The sequence below is a fragment of the Marmota monax genome, unplaced genomic scaffold, assembly GCF_021218885.2.
Source record: "Marmota monax isolate L192 unplaced genomic scaffold, Marmota_monax_Labrador192_F-V1.1 WCK01_AAM20220418_F8-fsc00014, whole genome shotgun sequence".
Taxonomy (NCBI): domain Eukaryota; kingdom Metazoa; phylum Chordata; class Mammalia; order Rodentia; family Sciuridae; genus Marmota; species Marmota monax.
This window is the reverse complement of record NW_026695222.1, coordinates 30,329,230-30,348,570: the sequence shown is the minus strand read 5'-3', so window position 1 is coordinate 30,348,570 and position 19,341 is coordinate 30,329,230. Positions and strand designations below refer to the sequence as shown.

General features: G+C 46.7%; 1 protein-coding gene across 2 annotated transcripts in view; it reads right to left on the bottom strand.

Moving 5' to 3' along the window:
* Positions 1 to 11,030, bottom strand: part of Zfp64 (ZFP64 zinc finger protein) — a 73,540-nt gene extending 62,510 nt beyond the window's left edge. Inside the window, exons 1-2 of one of the 2 annotated variants that reach the window (XM_046433452.2) lie at positions 10,823 to 11,030; positions 7,610 to 7,849 (exon numbers count right to left, since the gene is read on the bottom strand). In XM_046433452.2, the coding sequence (XP_046289408.1) occupies positions 7,610 to 7,849; positions 10,823 to 10,868 (286 nt within the window). In that variant the 5' untranslated portion in view covers positions 10,869 to 11,030. The remainder of the gene's footprint in view (positions 1 to 7,609; positions 7,850 to 10,822) is intronic. The other variant, XM_046433451.2, reaches the window with a different exon arrangement.
* Between the last annotated feature and the right edge of the window lie 8,311 nt (positions 11,031 to 19,341).

The window sequence follows — 19,341 nt, the reverse complement described above, 5'->3', positions numbered from 1 at the left end:
TCCAGTTGTTTCTTCCCAAGTGCATCCTGGATAGGATTCACCTCGGGGTTGGCATCCCAACTGCCAACGCAGAATTCCCTTTCCGAGAGGAAATCTGATGAGATGGGGTGGTGTGGTGGTGAACTCGGCAGGAGGATCACCAGGTGGTGAACTCCAAGAGAAAATGTGCTTCTTTCTCTTCCAAAGCATTTCCAAGTCCTGGCGCAGCTGGGCGTCTCTGGGTCTGTGTGGATCCCAGGAGTGAGCCTCTGCCTCTGGGTGGGGCCCCTGACCACACCCCCTGGCCATTGCTGATTGGCTCAGCTGCAGACACCTGATGGCAGCTGGGCCAATCAGACTTGCTGCCCTGGAATCCAGCACCCGGCTTGAAGGCGTAAAGCTCGGGAACTGACACAGGGCACCCGCCAGAGGCCATGTGCGCACATACCATCTGGGGATCTCACTACAGCAAAGTCAGATTCAGTAGTTCTGGACGGGCCCTGAGATCCAGCCTCTAAACTGTGAGGGTCTAGGAAGCCCTAACACACGTCTAGCTTCTAGTTCAATCTCATTTTTGAGACCCAGCTGCATCTCTGCTCTCAATTCTCCATCATTTCCCAACCTTCTATATGGTTTCCCCTTTGGCTTACATTGTACCAAGGCAGGGGGCTGTGCTGGGCAAAGAGTTCCAGGTACAGAAAATTAACCTGCACTAGGATAGGAACTCACCAAACAGGAAAAACACAAATCAAAAACAAACAAAAAATGCTAATAATGATTCCTTCCATCCCCCATTCTTCCTTTTCCTCCTTGTGTTCCATTTCTTTATTCCTCAGATCTGTGGGGCACTTGGAGGTGCTGGCTGCTGCCGCCGGTGGGTATCCCTCCCTACTCCCCCCTCTCCTGGTCCAGTGGTTCTCAACCTGATCACACACCAGAGATGCCCATGCAGAGACCTAGGGTGAAGTCTGTAGGGAGAGATACCTATCGATGTATTTTTCACAAGTTTTCCAGGTAATTCTCTGGCACACTGCTCTTTCAGAACTCCTGCTCTAACCTATTTAACGGGGCTGCGGTGGGAGTGAGGCTCTGCCGAGGGGCCCTGGGTTTGGAATTCCTTGCTGGGCCCCTCTTCTTTGCCCCTTGCTACCTCCATTACAGTGTGACTGGGCATTTCCACATGTCCCAATGTTGGTGGGTGGTATGAGGAGTTTCCTCCCTGATAAAGGTAAGCTGCTTCTCTCTTGTCAGTGGAAGTGGCTGGGAGGAGATAGGAAGTCTAAAGCAGGAACAGCCATCTTGTGGCCACAAGGGGCAAGGACAGGATAAAGCCCATTGCCAAGGACAAGAAAATGAAAAGAACGTGCCACCAATGAGCCCCAGGGCCCACCTTGGATAGGCCTTTCCTGTTCTTCTGGATGTGGGAAACGTCTCCACTGTTCATCCTGCTTTTAGTTTGGTGGGTTGAAGAGCAACAGAAAGCATGTGAACTCCTGAGCTGGTTCAGCATCTCAAGAATCCCCTAAACCCACTGAGGATCGGGAATCTGCATTTCATCAAAACCTCCAGTGGTCGCTGTAACAAATTAGTCTGAGCAACACTGCAGTGAGGGCTTCCCTTAACCTGAGTCTAGGTTGAAAGCACAGGTTAGACAGCCAGATACCATGGGTCTGAGACCCAGTCCTATCATTTTCTGTCCCCGTCATTTTGGACAAGTGATTTACTTATTTACTTACAGTATTGGGGACTGAACCCAGGAGGCATGCCACCACTGAGCTACAACCCAGCCCTTAAAAAAAAAAAATGAGAGAGTTTTGCTAAATTGCCCAGGCTGGCCTCAAACTTTCAATCCTCCTGCTTCAGTCTCCTATGTTGCTGGGATTAGAGGCATGCACCACCACACCCTTCTTGGATAAGTTATATAATGCCCTGTGCCTCAGGTTCATTAATGGGTGGTAATCATTAGTAGTACCTAATTTATGGTTGTGAAAAATTACTTCATTTGAAGTACTTAGAAAAGTACATGGCACACAAACTAGCACTGCATAAGAATTATTATTATTGCCAGGTCCTCCAGGCAATCCCTGCATAGTTTGTCTTATTAAATTACTCATATGCTCAGCAACTTTCAGAAATAAGGCCAGAGTGAAAGCATGGCTTTTGCTACATACCTATGCCCTGAGTTATTTCTCTCTTGCTCCTGCTCCCAGATCTTACTCCAAGTTTCTCCACCAGCAGACCATGAAGAAGTGTTACCTTCTCATCACCTTCCTCCCAAAGGTCTGTTACCCATTTGATCTTATTCACACCCCCCTCCACCCCCTCACTTCCTGCTTGGGACTGATGTACTATTATTTCTTTGCACCTTTAAGGCAGCACTTACTGGGGTTGTATGTCCTATGACTAAGTCTTCCTCCCTTCTCCAAGGGGCTTGGCCTCTCCAGGGGCAAGGTGCACCCTAGGATCTCAGCGGAAGCACCTGGCACAAGACCGTGCTGAAGCTCCCCTCCTGGAACCCTCCTGATGGGCCCAGGCTATGTCCTGTGCTTCATGCACATTAACAGGCTTGGATCCTTCCCTCTGCCCCCTCCTGCCCTTATGCAAGGGCTATTCTATTAAGTGCCGAAGATGCCAGGCCTGCTGCTGGGGACAGGAAAACAAGACTGACTAGGTCGCTGCTTGCAGGGAGATTTAAGCCTAGAACCACTAATTTGGGGCTCACAAGCCAAGTTGGGCCTTCAGATTTTGTCCTAAGGCTTTCAAAATCAATTATGTGGCTGGGCCTTCCTTATGTTGATATCCTCTGGCTAAAGATCACAAGGGACACACCCCTGGTTGCATCGAGGAAACCTCCACCATGTTAGATGTATGTATGGGGAAAGCCTGCACTGGAAGCTGTGAGGAAGCAAGGGTGACTCTGTGATGTGCATCTTAATGAACAGGATTGAGAGGGAGAAACGACTAGACTACAGCTAAAACTCGTAATAGGTAAAGAAGGGAGGCTCAGACAATGTCCCTGTTTTTTTTTTTTCTGAACTCAGCCACGGTGGCAGAGTGGTCTTGTTCTGGTCCTGCTCCAAAATAGTCACAACATGTCCTGGTCTGATGCTGATGTTCTGTGAAACTGTTTATGTTCAACAGGAAAAGGACATGGTGGACCAGTGAGAACCAGGCCAGCTCCTGGCCACACCTGGACCTTGCAGGGACTGGCTGCTGGCTGGTGCCGGCTGCTCTTCCCTCTTGATCAGCTGCTGGGCTGCTGCACACCTTGCCATTGCCTGACCCCTTCAGCTTTTATTTCACCTCTCTGGCTAATTAAAGACTACTTGTCATCAAGTAACTAATTAATCACACCTGTGATGAATGCACAGCGAGAAAACAGGTGAGAAACCTAACCTCAGGTGTACGAAGACGGGAAACCAGGGCTGGCTTCTATATGGAGGAAATTTTTAAACTTGGACCTGAAGAGAAGAAATTAGGCAGAAGAAGAGGGAAAGACCGTTCCTCTGTCTGTGCTAACATTTTTCAGTTAAATCTCCTAGCCCCCTGATTGGTGAGTAAAAGAGGCACTGACAGCTAGAAGTGTCTTCCACGTAGGACCCCTGCAGCCTGAGAGGGGGGGAAATGGAGGCATAGTCCTGTAAAGTCCCTGCCCAAGGTGACATGGTTGGCAAGTGGTACAGCCAGGATTTGTGCTGAGGCAGTCTGTCTCAGAACTCCAGACTCTTAAACTAACAAACCCTGTTGTCTTTCCATTTATTATGGACATTTAAAATGAGACACTGAGGACTCTTGGGATTTGCCCTGGTTAGAAGGCTCCTAAGGATCTAGGCAGTCAAGATCCAAACTCAGGAACCTGGGCTGGAAGCCTGGCTCAGTGGGAGAGCACTTGCCTAGCATGTGCAAGGCCCTGGGTTCCACCCCCAACTCTGCAAAAAAGACACAAAAAACAACCCCCTCCCTCCAAAACAAAACCCCCAACACTCAGGGATCTGATTACAGAGCCCCACGATTTTAAGCAGTGAACTTAGAAAATGCAAGTGGGTTGGTAGTTTTTTGTTCACCGGCATCAACATATATTTTTATTTCTCCTAGGTGAAAGTTATTAAATCATATGTGAAACAACAGACAGCTTTCGAAGCTAGAAGGCAGAGAATCAATTTTACTTCATATTCAACTATTACACAGGGAGAAGTGGGAGCCAAGGGAGGAGGAGTTTGGCTCAATCAAGGACAGAGCAGTCTGGGAGCAGATGAGGATTACCAGCAATGGCTGTGCAGGGGTCAGACTGTGGCCTTGGGCAGTGAGTAACCCTGCAACCTGGCTGAGACCTGGCTCGGGGAGCTTGTTAAGAATACAGATGCCTGAGTGTCTCATTCAGGAGTGACGCCCAGGCACTGGCACCTCTAACAAGCTCCCTGGGGGATCCTGGTCCACAGGTAGGGGCTGGGAACTGCTAGATAATAGAACCCTGAAGCCCAAACTTGAGGGAGTGGAACCCAGAAAACCTTCTAGGGAAAAGACAGCAGCATGCTGCTTGAGTAGCGGGCCCTGGAGCAGACACAATGGGAGGAGCCGCTGAGCCAGGTGGAGAAGAGACGCAGGGTGGGTGGCACTGTCCCTTCACTGATGCCTGCAGGAGTGACAGAGTGGTCACTGAACCCACGGACTTGGTCCTGGCCCTTATGTGAACCATTACAGAAGCCTCACAGTGGCCCATCAGGTCTTGCCCCTCTTCTGACAGATGGCAGTGAGCGAGACAGGAAGTGACCGGCCCACAGGTAAGGGCCATCGAGTGGCTGACTGGGTTCACAGCATGTGCGTTACTGGGACTGAGCTTTTGAGGATAGGAAAAGCACTGACTCTTCAAGAAGTAGAACACTAGAGGAAGGGGAACACACTCACATCCCAGGACTGAGACAGTGGGGGACAGTGGCCCTGCCTCTTCCCCCACACGCACAGTTGCTTGATTTCCCTCCCCCCGCTGTAAAAATAAGAAGCACCTGGCTCATCCCCAAGGTGATTTCTAGCTTTCACATTTTCTTTTTTTGTTTTGATACTGGAGATTGAACTCAGGGCACCTGACCACTGAGCCACATCCCCAGCCCTATTGTGTATTTTATTTAGAGAAAGGGTCTCACTGAGTTGCTTAGGGCCTCATCTTTGCTGAGGCTGGCTTTGAACTCATGATTCTCCTGCCTCAGCCTCCCAAGCTGCTGGGATGACAGGTGTACACCACCACACCATACTCTAGCTTTCACATTTTCTTGGTCACTTCCTTGAGAATGAGAATTAAGAAACTCTGGAGAGAGTGGGGTGACCTCAAGTTTCTTTAATGAAGGTTTGTGAAGTGATTATTTTGATGTCTTAAAAACTCAGTAGAAGCATTATTTTGGGCCTGGTGTGTTAGTGCAGGCCTGTAATCCCAGAGGCTTGGGAGGCCGAGGCAGGAGGACTCCAAGTTCAAAGCCAGCCTTACCAAGTTAGTGAGGCCCTAAGCAACTCAGTGAGACCATCTCTAAGTAAAATATAAAAAAAGGGTGGGATGTTGCTCAGTGGTCAAGCACTCCTGGGTTCAATCCCTAGTTTCAAAAAAAAAAAAGCCCCAAACCAAGAAACATTATTTTGGATTCACAAAATATTGCTGATTGCCAAAAGCTTTGAACATCACACATCATACAGCTCATCAGTGAAAGTTGGTTCCCCTACTTTCAAATGCTCCCCCCCCTTGACTCCAGGTGATCTCTTTGGTAAACATTTAGAAAAAGCTAGAATAGCCTGTGGGCTGACTTAGCCTTGTTGATGTAATCTGTTTGGCCAACAGAGTTTTAAAATTGAGAAATTTCACACTTTTCGATTTTTCTGAAAAATCTAGATATTTAACCACCTGGATTCAAAGAGCTGCTGCACTTGGGGAGGAGCCCTGTGTGATCTCCTTCCCCCATGACCACAGTCCCCGAGACTACAGTCCCCGCGACATTCCAGTGCCTCCCACGCAGCCTTGCGATCTCATTTACGGCACCTGTCTCATCCCCATTCCAGAAGCTTCCCTTGAGTACAGTGCGACCCGACACAAATGCAGAGTTGTTTTTTTTTTTGCACTAACCTCAAGAATCTTTTTACGTCTGCACACAGGCCTGGCTCCCCTTTCCCAGGCTAAGTCACACTGCACTGCGACCTCTACTCTGACTCTCACATCCGCGCCAAAGCTCCACCCTTTCTCAGTGGAACCTATTGTACCCGGGCACCCTCTTACAGGACCAATACCTGTCCTAGGCTCACGAGTCAATGCGTTTAGGTAGATCATCAAACTGAGAGATTTAAGGTTGAAAATCCCAAGGATATCAAAACTGCCCAGGTTTTATGAATTTACCTCCCCAGAGCACACACTGCTGCCCCTCCCTCCCTCATCTATTTGTCCTTTGACTCTGAGGTGACCGCGTCTCCGGGGCTCTTTGTCTAGAAAGGATGCTGGGTCTTAGTCACACATGCTATAAATTTTTTTTTTTCCAGGTTGTTTGTTCATCTTTAGACTTGTTTTTTACTTTGGGAAAGCTGTGACCTCATTTCTAATCACATTTATGACTCTTTCTTCATGGGGGGGGGTGGTCCACAACCTGCCTTCTTGGTTAAGCCCATTAATATATTTTTTCAATTTGTATTTGAATGCCTTTAACTCATGCCTTCTCCATTTCCCTATAGGACCTAGAGTTGTTTGTAAGTTTCTCATTAATGGCTTGCTTTAAACTCTTTCTGTCTGGTTCCTTAAGACAGATTAGATAGATAATAAATCTAAGTACGGGATTATAGGTCCATGTGCGGGTGTGTACGTGCATCTCTGTGTGTATTATATTTATTTTAGTAGTTTCATGTTGGTTGTTTGTTTGTTTATTTTGGTACCAGGTATTGAACCCAGAGACATATAACCACAGAGTCATATCCCAGCCCTTTTTATATTTTATTTTGAGATAGGGTCTTGCTGAGTTGCTTAGGGCCTTGCTAAGTTGCTGAGGCTGGCTTTGAACTTGGGATCTTCCTGCCTCAGCCTCCTGGGCCACTGGGATTACAGGCACGTGCCACTGTGCCCGGCTTCACTTTGTACATTTAAATTTTTGACCTGTCTGTAGTTTGTTTTGGCAGAGTGGACGCAATGGAGGGCAGGGATGGGCTTTTCTGTTTTCTTAGTCTGTAGCACAAGAAAGGGAAACACTGATGCCGGTTTGTATATTAAAATGCAAAAAAACAAAAACAATATGTTTTTCCTTCCTTCACTCGAGTAATGCAAGCTCACGGCTCATACATGTACACCCACGGTCAAAGAAAACCACTTATTTCGCTGTGACATATTTTCTGCAAGTACCTTTTTCTTAGTATATTTAGTTTTGGTTTTGAAACCTGTTTTTTGTCTGTCTTGCTTAACATGTGACAACATTTCTAACTGCTAACACTTACTGCTTTAACCTAGCAGCTCCCAAACCTGGCTGGGCAGCTGGCTTCCCAGTGGAGCTTGTTAAAAATAATGAATCTACAACCCCAGGGGTTGGGCCCCAGCAAGGTATTTTTAACAAGTTCCAGGAAGGTGTTTGGGAGGTAGCCAGGCCACCCCTAGCCCAGAGACCCCCAGCTGTACCTGTGATCGTCTGGGTCTCTGAAGTGATGGTTCTGGTGGTGGTCTGAGTCTGGGTGGCAGGCACCGTTTCCTCCGATACAAACTGGACTGTGCCGGGGGCCGTTCCCGTCGTGCTGGTCAGCTGGCAGCCGCTCTGCTTGTGAGCTACAAAGGCATCTAGGTTGTTAAACTGCTGCTTGCAGATGCCGCAGATGTGGATGTCCGGGGTCAGTTCAACCAGCACGGTTGTGCTGCCGGGAACTCCATGGGACAAAGGGAGAGTCACCGATTAATTCCAAACAGCTTTAAATTACATTGCAAACCTGATTCCTGGTAGGAAAAGGGGCAGCGTGGCAGACCTGGCCACTTGCCAGGCCAAAACCCTCAAACCCTTCTTCTTTCTTGCAGATAGAATCCCAGCTGTCCTAGCCACAGTTACCCAGATCCAAGGGATGGCTCAGGATGACCTGTTGCCCCGGGTGCCTTTCTACAAGGAAGTTCTTTGATGTGCAGGGCTTTCTGTCACTTTGCAGGAAGCAGCAGCCACCTCCTATCCCAACTAAATGGTTATTATGAAAACCAGTCCCCCCACATACCCAAACAACCACCACCATAAGAACCATTAGCCAAAATAATCTTGGTCCCCTACATATTTGTTGAGCCCTTCCAGCACACAGCTGGAAGAGTTTCTGGGGAACAGTTAGCATTCATGATAAAAAGGGTGCAGAAAAAATTGGCACTGTTCCCTCTTCTTTTGGCTTTCTTTCTTTTTTTTTTTTTTAAAGAGAGAGTGAGAGAGGGAGAGAGATAGAGATAGAGAGAGAATTTTAATATTTATTTTTTACTTATCGGCAGACACAACATCTTTGTTTGTATGTGGTGCTGAGGATCGAACCCGGGCCGCACGCATGCCAGGCAAGCGCGCTACCGCTTGAGCCACATCCCCAGCCCCTTCTTTTGGCTTTCAATGAAGATGTGCAGTTGGGGCTTCTGCAGCCATCTTGTAAATATGAGGACAATGCTAAGATTCTTATTGATTTTGGCTCTTACTTCACTGATCCCCTAATTTGGTTCTAGAATCAACTAATCCCAGACTTCTTGTTAGGCCAGGGTACTTCAAGTTTCTGTTACTTGTAGCCAAAATTCATTCCTAAATGACAGGGGCATTGCTTCTTTACCATAGTAAAAACCAAGAGTTAATACTGTGTTAATATTTGCAAAGCATTTAGCAAATATTAATACAGTATTATATGGCCCTATATTAGAAAGTACTATCTAAATATTTGTTAAATAAGGTATATAATTAATGTCCCTAATATGAGAATCTCAATTTTTGTTTAAAAATTTTCTTTGCATTATTATGAGAAAACTCATGTTTATAAAAGAAGATTTGGAAGAAACATAAAGAAGTATATTTTTTCCATCTGTATCTCCCATGAACATTACAAATATATTTTCTTTACAATTAAAAATTGCACATGATCATGATATATTATAGAACTAATGTTTACAGAACTTCCTACATGATATTACATTAACATGGTGCTATACCATAATAATCTCTTTATAGGTATAATTACTTAATGGCAACACATTATTCCACGGTGCCTGTGCAGTATATAATCTCTGCAAAAATAAGGTATTTACATTATTTTCACTTTCCCCAAGTTAAAGAGTACAAGACTACCTTTGTGCATAGATGATTGGTATCCATGCACTATAATTTTCTGAAAATAAGATATTTACATGATGTCTAATTTTCTCCATGTCTAAGACAACAAGTCTCTGTGCAGAAACACAATTTGGCTGACTTGCTCAGGAGAGAGACTGCTGAGCACGGTGACATCAGTCATCTTGCAGAGGGCCCTATGCACTGAAGTCCTTTGAAATTCGTGGCTGGAAGGAAGGAAACAGTCTCCCTGCAGCTACTGAATCACCTGCATGGGACTAACAGGTGAACAAGGACTGGGAAATACAGTGACCTGCACTGCTGAGGATTCCTTAATGATGGAGCAGGGCTGATCCCCAAGATAAAGGAGTTTGAATACCAAACAATGTTGCTGGCATGTGGAAGCGCACAAGGAACAAACTAGACCGCATTAGAATCTTGACACTCTCACTTACCAAAGTGACTTTGGACTTGGCTTTTCTACAAAATGGAGAGAGGAGATCTTTCCACTTACTAGGGTTGTTGGGAAGATTAAATGAGATGGTGCTGGTAAAAGGCCAGCACCCCTTCTCCCCAAGCCTGTGACCTGGTGGGGTCATTACTCTTCAAACAAGGACATAACTGAACCCCACTTAGGAGATACTGAGTTATAATGGTCTGGGAGTGAGGGGCTGGGGTTTAGGAAAATCTGTTCTTTTCATAAATTATGCAGAAATACCCAGCCAAGTTTGAGAGTCAATGTCTCCCAAACTGTAACGGCTAACAAGTTGAGCACTTACTATGTGCCAGGTGTCTGCAAACCCTTGCGCCAGGCCAGGGTTCTCAAAACTTCCTGTGCTTCAGAATCACCCAGACAGCTGGTACAGATCACTGGCCCCACCCCGAGATCAGCTGGGTGGGGCGCAGAAAGCTCCTTTTAAATACGCACTCTCGCTCCCAGGTGGTTGGTTTGAGTTCAGCCCCCGAACCACACTTTGGGAAACAAAGCATCGGGCGATACTGGGGACTTAAAAAGGTTGACGTCCTCAACAGGATAATAAAAAGGAACCCCAAACTCAAAAACAGCGACCCCAGCCCGTTTCCCATTCAAATCCCCACCTTTAATGTGGAAAAGGCTTTGCAATGCGCCGTCAAGACCTCGTGAGACTCTCCAATTCCTAGAATCCAAATTTGAGCCACCGAGGCAGAAGTTTCCCCATCAGGGTTGCCCTGGTTACCCGGGTTCCCCTCTTCCTTCCCCGAGTCCCAAACTCTGCCTGGCGGGGCGGGAATGCACCGAGAGGTGCGATTGTCTGACCGCACGCCCTCCCCCACGCTCCCTTCCCGGGGGTCTCGCAGCGCTGGAGGGCTCCCCCAGTCTGGCTCCAGCTCGGGCGCGCCCCCACCCCAAGCCCACTCGGGCGCCCCCTGCACCGCGCCCGCCGGCTCCCCGAGACGCGGCTCGCCGCCGTCACCCCGATTTCGGGGCCCCGGGCCTGGTGGCTGCGTCGCAGACGTGCTTGGGCCCGGGCCCCGGAGCGCGCACTGGGCCCTGGAGCGCGCACTGCGCCCGGAAAAGCACTTACTTTGCACCGAGCCGGGGAAGCTCTCGCCTTCGCCGCTCGCGTTCATGGCCGCAGACTGGGAGGTCCCCGGCCGGCTGCGGTGCCAGGGCGGGGGGCGCTGCTCTACATGGTGCAAGGACTTTTCCTTTTATTTTTTTCCACACCCCCCAACCTTCCTTCTCCCAACTCTGCGAGGCGGGGAGGACGGATGTAAAGCAAGCTCCACTTCCGCTGCCTAGAGGGCGCTGGCCGGGCCGGCCGCCCCAACCTGGCTCTGCATCAGCGCTCCCCGGGGAAGCGGCGGCCCATCCCGATCCCAGGCCGCGGAAACCCCCCGGGTTCTGGGTGGCCGAGCGCGTCCGGTGTGGGCAGGCGGCCCCAGGAGGACAGGTCGCACCCCTGCGGTTCTCGCCGGACGCCGCCACCCTCCGCCTTTGCACCTGCCGCCCCGGGCGTCTGGCCCCTAGGCTGCGGTGCGGTGGCACTGTCCCGGGACGCCCGGGTGGCTTGCGGGAGACCGCTGCAGGCTGCAGATGGGGTGGGGGCGCGGGGTGGCGGGCCTTGGAGGACCTGGCGGGACGTGGCGCTGGGCAAATCCTCAGAGCGCTGGGTGGGGCCCCTGCCCGGCTGGTACAATCAAGAGGACCGTGGCCAGGTGGATGATGAGAGGAATGGTAACTCGGGTCGTAACGCGGAAGATCCTAGTCCAGGGCCCTCCAACTTTATCGCGCTCCACAGTCGCTAGGAGGCTTGTCCTTCCAAAGCGTTTCTGATTCAGTAGGTCTGAGGTTAGGCCCGAGAACGAGCATTTCTAAGTTCCCAGGTGAGGTCCCCGATGTGGGTGGTGTCCACACTCTGAGGACACTGCGCTCCCTGATGTGTCCTCACCCGCCCGGCCTCCTCTTTTCCTACTTTCTCCTCCTGCAGCCCATTCCCTCCAGCCCGGAGCGCTGGTGCTTTCTCTTCGTTCTGCACCCACCTGCCACCGCCCTGACCCCTGCGGGTCTTGATTCCAATCCGCAGCCTTAGGGACTCTGCCTTGTCTGGCCCTTGCTAGTACAGCAAGCCCCCTCCTCCTCGCGCCGGTGCTCCCCGTCTCACCCCCCTCGCCCCTGTGTACTTTATCTTTCCTCTTAGAACTTGCCACTTGTCACGTATTGTGTGTCTGTGTCTTAGTATCTCTGTCTTCCTATGTGTTCAGAAAGACATTCAAATAGATATCTTTCCTCCACCCCCTTACTTTTAATAAGTCCCCATGGAACTAAGGATTTAAAAAAATCTCTTTGTTTGAGGTACCCCCCAATGACTGACTTGGCCTAGTGCTTGATACATAGTTGGCCTTCAATAGATATGTCTTGTGTCACCACTGGAACTTCCCCTGCTGCTCCTCTAAGAGTGTGCTTATCCCTTCAGCAATGACTTATTCTTGTGCTCACAGTGTGCCAGGCCCTGTGCTAGGCCTGGAGGTACATCAGCTCTCCAGACAGATGTACTGCCTGTCTGAAGGTCAGGGTGGCAGTCTACTGAAGTCCACTCCTGTAGCATTTTGGTCATTGACAGAAAAATTCCTACTGCCCAGGGACTTCAAAACTGCTCATCCTCATGTGTCCTGTGTAAATAAACCTACTGGCTGACAGTTGTATCAAAATATTACACATACAATTGTGGAAATTAAACAGGTTTTTTTTTTTTTCAGTGCCGGGATCAAACCAGAGTCTTGCACATGCCAGGCAAACAGTCTATCACTGAGCTACACTCCAGCCTCACACATACAATTATATACAGTATCTAATACTTGATAAAAATAAGAAAAGTTATGTTAACGGTTTGTGTATTATTCTTTTTACTGTCATTTTAGAGTGTACTCTTTCTACTTCTTAAATAAAGTTTACTGCAAGACAGTCCGCCGTGTGTGTGCAGCCTCACTGTCCTGGTAGGGCTGCATCCCGTGGTTGACTTCCACCACCTAAGTGTGTGTGAGAATACTCTATGACAGTCAAGCGATGACAAAATTGTCTAATCAAATCCTTTTCAGGACACATCCCTGTTCTTAAGTAACACGTGATTGTTATCCAGTCAGCAGTGCCATTTCTTGATTGTGATAAGATCTCCAAAGATCATATAACTGAAGCCCGGTGAGGACGGCCTCCCACAGCAGGACCTGTTTGCATAAAGAGCTGGGAAGGAGGCAGCAAGTGAGGATGGGTGAGGCAATTCTAGCCCCAGGAACTGTGGGGGTGAGTCCCTGAGGCTGGCAAGAACCGGATGTAACTCGGTGCCTATGGGGTGAAACTTACCTCTGCCCCGCCCTGCATTGCTCAGGCAGCTCGGCCTCCTTGCTATTGCTTGGGTAAGCCCAGGTCTTCCTAAACTAGGCCACAGCAAGGGGCAGAGTCAAAGGCAATGTTGCTTTCCCTGATCTGGCCCGCCATCTTGAAGAGTTCTTTCCCTTATCTGAAGATGTTCTTTCCTGGGACTCTCTGTGGAGAGGGACTCTCTGAAGGCTCTGTGGAGCCTTTCTTACAGTATCTAACTAAGATGGCCAATCTATTAAATTATTTCCTTGCTTAAATAATGTCTGGCAGGAGACTTCCAGATGTTTTCTTAAATTATGAAGAGAATACAGCATTTTTTCCCCTAGCAATGTCTATAGTAACAAAAATAATGAGGACATATTGACTGAGTTAACTATCATAAGTTTTATGAGCAAAGATATCCTTAATAAAATAGTCTATCAAGGGACCAATGTTTTTTTCCATGATAAACATGTTAACAAATGCACTTTCCCGCAGCAATCATTCATTGTTCACTAAAAAAGTTCTCACGGCAAGAAATCTTGCTTATTTTCTTGCTTGGGTACAGCATCTACAACCTTGCCTGGTGTGTAGGAAGGCAGGGATGGGTGAATGGAAGATGGAAAACTGAGGTTGCTTTGGAAGATACTAAAAATGCAAATCTTTGTTCAGGAAAGTGTTTCCCTTTTCAGTAAAAACACAGACGAAAATGTGATATGATGTCAGAATATAGAAAAATTATAGATTCCATTTAACTTTGATGAAACTGTTATTTTTAAACTTCCCTTATTTTTCTAGACAAAGATTAGCAATGATGACTAACTCAGGGCTTTACATTTGCAAAAGTACAGGTGTCAACAGCCTCTCTACTCAAAACATATTATGGGAAATGATAATCAAGGCTGACAGGTCCCAGGTTTGTTGGCCCTCTGCTCAGCTCGACATACTGAGGAAGACTAACCTTGTTTCTTTTCCAGGCTTCTGGGACGTCTAGCTTCCTTTTAGTTCTGGTTAATGGATAGAAGTAAGAAGCCAAATATTTCCCACTGTCCCCTCCGTATTTTAGTGGCAGTGGCTCTATCTCTTCCCTAGCTCCAGATCCCATAGAAGGGACCTAATGGCCTCAACTTCTGCCAGTGACTGGCCCCTGATATCTATGTCTGAGAACATCACCCTTCCCTTTGTTCTCCGTATCCTACCCCAGGGTGAGGGAAGACAGTGGCTTCCAGGTGTTCTAATCATCCCACTTGGCTTCTCAGCTTTTACCACCTGGTATCAAGTTCCCTGTGTTACATTTGCTGAAATCCCCAAAGTTGCTTCTTTTGCTCTGTTCAGACCCTGACTGACACAGTTGGATTAAGCTGTATGGAGTATGTAATTTTGTTCTTGCTTTTTTGACCTCTCTGTAGGTGCTCTAACCTAGAGAGCGCTTCAGACGCTCTGAGGGAATTTGTTGAAGCCCACGTGCTGGGGCACCACTCAGATGTGCTGGAACACCCAGATATACTGTGGTCCAGGCCTGCAGGGTGGAGACACACCTCAGGTGACTCTACGGGCTCCTGACTTTATTGAATCCTGATCTGAAGTCTTGGAAGGGGACCAGGGGGAATTTCTTTTGCAAAATGGATTCACTAACAATGTTTAGCAACTGCCCGTAATCCTTTAATAAATGTCCATAAAGAAACACTAAAAATAAACACCAAACCCTCTGTAATGGGATATGATCAAGACTGAACCTGTTGGGCAATAAATGGAGGGTACACAACTAATTATTTGAATGAGAGTTGACTTGGAATCTGGCCTGGCTCCTCACTGAGGTGGCACACCTGTGATTTAATATTATACTCGCTCATTTAACTTCATATGAACCAGCATGCACAGGCCTGATTTTTTTCTTTTATATAATTAATGAATAAGCATGGAAACACCCAAGTGATATAAAGGGTGTTCAGTGAAGAGTGGGTGCCTCCCCAACCTTTCCCTTTCAGAAAACAACCACTACAACCAGTTTACTGGGTGTTCTCTAAAAAAAAATTCTTACCCATATAAAAATGGCAGATGCATATTCTTCCCTTCTTCTTAAACACTTCCCTAGGATGCAATCAGCCTTCCACACCTTGCTTTCTTGCATACGAATGTATTTAGGAAAATACTCCTTACAAGACCATCTAGATTTGCCTCCTGGATTTAGGAAGGGTCTAGCTTTCTGCTATATATAAAACATACATCAATGTTTACTTAGGCAACCCTCACGAGGGAACACTCAGTTTCTAGTTTTTTATTACTACAAATCCAGGTGCAATTAATATCTAGATTTATATCTAAATCAAATCTGTACATGAGAGTATATCTGCATACTAATTTCCTAAAGAAGGATGGCTGGTCAAATCTTGGTGATTTATTCTTAGAGGCTCTTTATTCATCCAAATTCCCAGTCCATTCCAAAAGTATCCCTATTGCAATTGTTTTGATAATCCTGATTTTCATTAAAATGTCCTGGGAAGTATTTTAGTCAGGGCCAAGCTGGCTACTAAAATCAAAAGTATCCAAATAGGGGGGCTGAAAGTCTAGAATCTTTTATCTTATTCTCAGTAGTCTGAGATCTGTGTTTCTGTCAGCAGGTGGGTCTCCCTCAAGGGCCTGGACCCCCTTTGCGTGTGCCTCTGCCTTTCCCCTAGGCTGGGCTTCTGCATTGACTTCCAGCGCCTGGCAGAGTCCAGTCAGGAGGTCCTGCTGAATGCAAGGGGGTGAGGCTGGGAAACAACTCTATAGTGGGGTGGGGGACATTTTGATGGACAGGTGGTTCTGATGGTTGTCTCTGTCATGGAAAGGGCTCTCTACCGCAGATGATATATCATAAGGAGATCTGTGAATCTAAGCTTTTCCTCAGCTAACCTTAGTGGACAGGGCAACTTTCTTCCCCAGGACTTCCTGTGGGGAATATGGTTCCCCCATATTCCACATCATGTTAATCAAAGACTCCACCCCAGTGGTCTCAAAGGTGGTGATGTGATCCAGTCATAGCAGACATCTCCTACCGTACGGAACTCCTCCTCTCAGCTTCTGTACCATGTGTATTCCGTCCTTGTTTCCCAACTAAAATTCAGTTTCCTACCTGATGACCCAGGACCATGTCTGCTTTTTCCTTTTGTGCTCCAGAACTCCCTGATGAAGACCTCTTTCAGGCACTCCTAGGTTGCTCTAGGATCCCCGCTCCCATGCCCAGGTATGGCCATATTCTAGGGCTTTCCACAGTGTATCTTCACAGTTGACTTGTCAGCCTGACTCAGCGAAGACACCTTTGGATACACGAGAGCTTTTCTCAGGGATGCTTGCAGGCACCAATGCCATCTGTCCTTCTGGTAGCTGGACAGGCCTGGTTACTGGGGACCCTCGACTGGTTACATTGGTCAAGACTAATTTTTTTGTCTGAGGCTGTGCCCAGTCTTGGTCTTTATAGGAAAATCTCATTTTCTGTTGTCAGGGATTGTTCTACCAGTGGACAGTCACGTGACCAAGTTCTGTTTAATGAGACAGAGGAAATCTCTTGGAGGCTTCTGAGGAAAAAAAAAAAATTCCTTCCTGAGAAGAAAGAGGCACGTGGTGAGAAGAAAGCCCTGTTCTACTTTCTTTCCTACTTCCATTCTCTCTGCTCTGGCCTTTTCCAGGAGTGGACCTAGTTTCAGGGCTGCTGCTGCCATCTTAGGGACCTCCTGTGGCAAGCTTGGGGTAGAGAGCAAGGACGCAGAGAACCTGGTTCTTGCTGAGCCATTGAGCCAAATTGGTCCTGTCTGACTCCTGGATTTCATTAAATAGCATTAAAGAAATGTCCTTATGATTTAAGCTGGTTCTCCCCAACAGTTTTCACAATTGGGCAAATAATAAAATGATAATGATCATACAGCACATATGGCAATTGACAATACAGTTACAAATTGCCAAAGACTTTTACATGAGAAACTTGAACTGGCTTCCATGGATGCAAATTTCTTGTGTCAGATTATATGATTAAAGTAGCTACACGTACTTCCTGTTTAGGCTTTTTTAAAACTGATGTTCTTGTCACATATTTGATAAGCACTATTCATGAAAGGCATATCAGTACAAGGAGGCTCTATAAAAATATTAAACTAATTATGAAGACAACTTTTCAGAAAATTTCAACACTATCATTTTATATTAGAGCTCTCTGAGCAAGCATCTTCTTGTCTTTCATTGACAAATATTGAAATCTCTTATGATAATGTGGATGGCTCGCAAGACCAATCTGACTTACTGATGGAATATCACATATTTCACCATAATGATGAAACTCTCACTGGTAGGACACACAGGCATGGTTAGGTCAATTCCCTGAAGCTTAAAGCCACTAAAAGGGCTTCCATGAGAAAGCACAGAAACGTCTGCAAACTGGGACAATTATCAGGAATTCTGTCCAGACCCCCAATCCAGGCCACGTTGGTATGGGGCCATGTTCCCTGGGCAACTGGAGCATAAACCCTCCAGCGGCCCTACTGCCCCTTGGCCCCTGCACCTAGCAGCGAGCCCTGCTGAGATGCACAGGCAGCCAGAGGAGCACTTTGACACTCAACACGTGAAGTTCGATACTGTTCAACAGAGCAGTGGATGCAGCAATGGAGATCAGCGTTGTTCAGTGGAGGACCTGAGTGAGGACTGATACTAGTTTTTGTTATGGAGGGTCCATAGTTACTGTATTTGTCACGATTCTTTTGGTTGCTAAGGAGAGGATCCCAAATTCAAACTGGCTTCTTATCAAGAAGGGAATATATGGTTCTCATCTCAGAGATGACTTTAAGCAGGATACCATCAGAAATGGCTTTTTATGTCTTTCTTAGCTCTGATTTAGGAAAAAAAATAGTTCATCCTGTTAAAATTTCAAATTTAGTTTCGATTTTTACCTACATATTAAAGGCACACAGTTCAGAGAATTAATCTACAAGGCTTGTTATGAAAAGCAGAGGTCTCCTTCCCTCTTTCTCCCACTACAAAACGAATCACAGGGTAATGATGTTTGAGCAAATACTCCGTGTTTACATTATGTAAACACTATCCACAGCTGAGCCATAGTGTATTCCGATTACTTTTGCTTTTCTGCACAACTTTTTGTTTTCATTAGCGTTAAAAACATTTCCTTTTGTTTGCTTGCTTACTTTTCTATATATGAACAAATCTGAATTATTCACCACTGGTTGTGTAAATCCTCTCTCAATGTATTCAGAGACAGCCATCTCAGCTGATTTTCTATCAACCAAAGAAGATCCTTCAGTCTGGACTGGGGCAGCTGAGCAGCGATTGTTCTGGAATGTCATTCTGGGACTTCTTAGTTTCTCCCTCATGTCGGATTCCTGGTTTTATAGTCCCTGTGTTTTCACTTTCTTGGGCTATTCCTTTCCTGATGTAGTTGATTCTTGTGATAAAGTACAAGTGAAGCACGTTTTAAGATTTCACATGTATAGCCTCATACTTTGTTGATAATCTGCATTTAAAATTCTAGGCTGTTGAGAGCCATGGACTATTGACACATGTCCAAACTTGGATGAATCTCAAAGACATTATGTTGATAAAAAGAGCCAGTTTCCAAAGGTTGCGTACTCTATGCATTTATATGACATTCTCTAAAGACCGGAATGACAGTGACGGAGAACAGGTCAGTGGTTGCCAGGGTTCAAGGTGAAGGGGGGGCTTGACTGTAAAGGGACGGCTGGAGGGGCTTTTGGGAGTGATGAATGTTCTCTCTGCTGATTGCAGGGGTGGTTATGCAATCTGTGCCTGTGTTAAAATTCACAGGACTGCACCTTGAAAGAAAAAGCTTCTTATATTACAGACTATTAACATAACCAAAAACATCTAGGGTAGACTCACAGTTGATTCTCAAGTTCCAAAAGTCACCATAACACTGAATTAACAAATATTGGACCAGAGTTCCCTTAGGAAAATATAGAATTAGGGTCCTATGCATCCTGGCCAAAACATTTTCAACAAACAATCATTATAGAACCTTGCTTTATGTGTGCTTCTGTTTAAAGACGTCGTGTGTAATGTGTATTGATTATCCTTTAACATGAGACTCATGCTTAGCCACACTAACTCACACCTGAACCAGGCTAACCCCAAGACCAGTTTCTTCCTCAGCACATGGCAGGATCCTTGCACTTAGGAACACCAGATGCCACTTCAGGTTAAGCTTGGGAGTCCTTTTAAACAGTGAGCTCACCAACGAAAGCA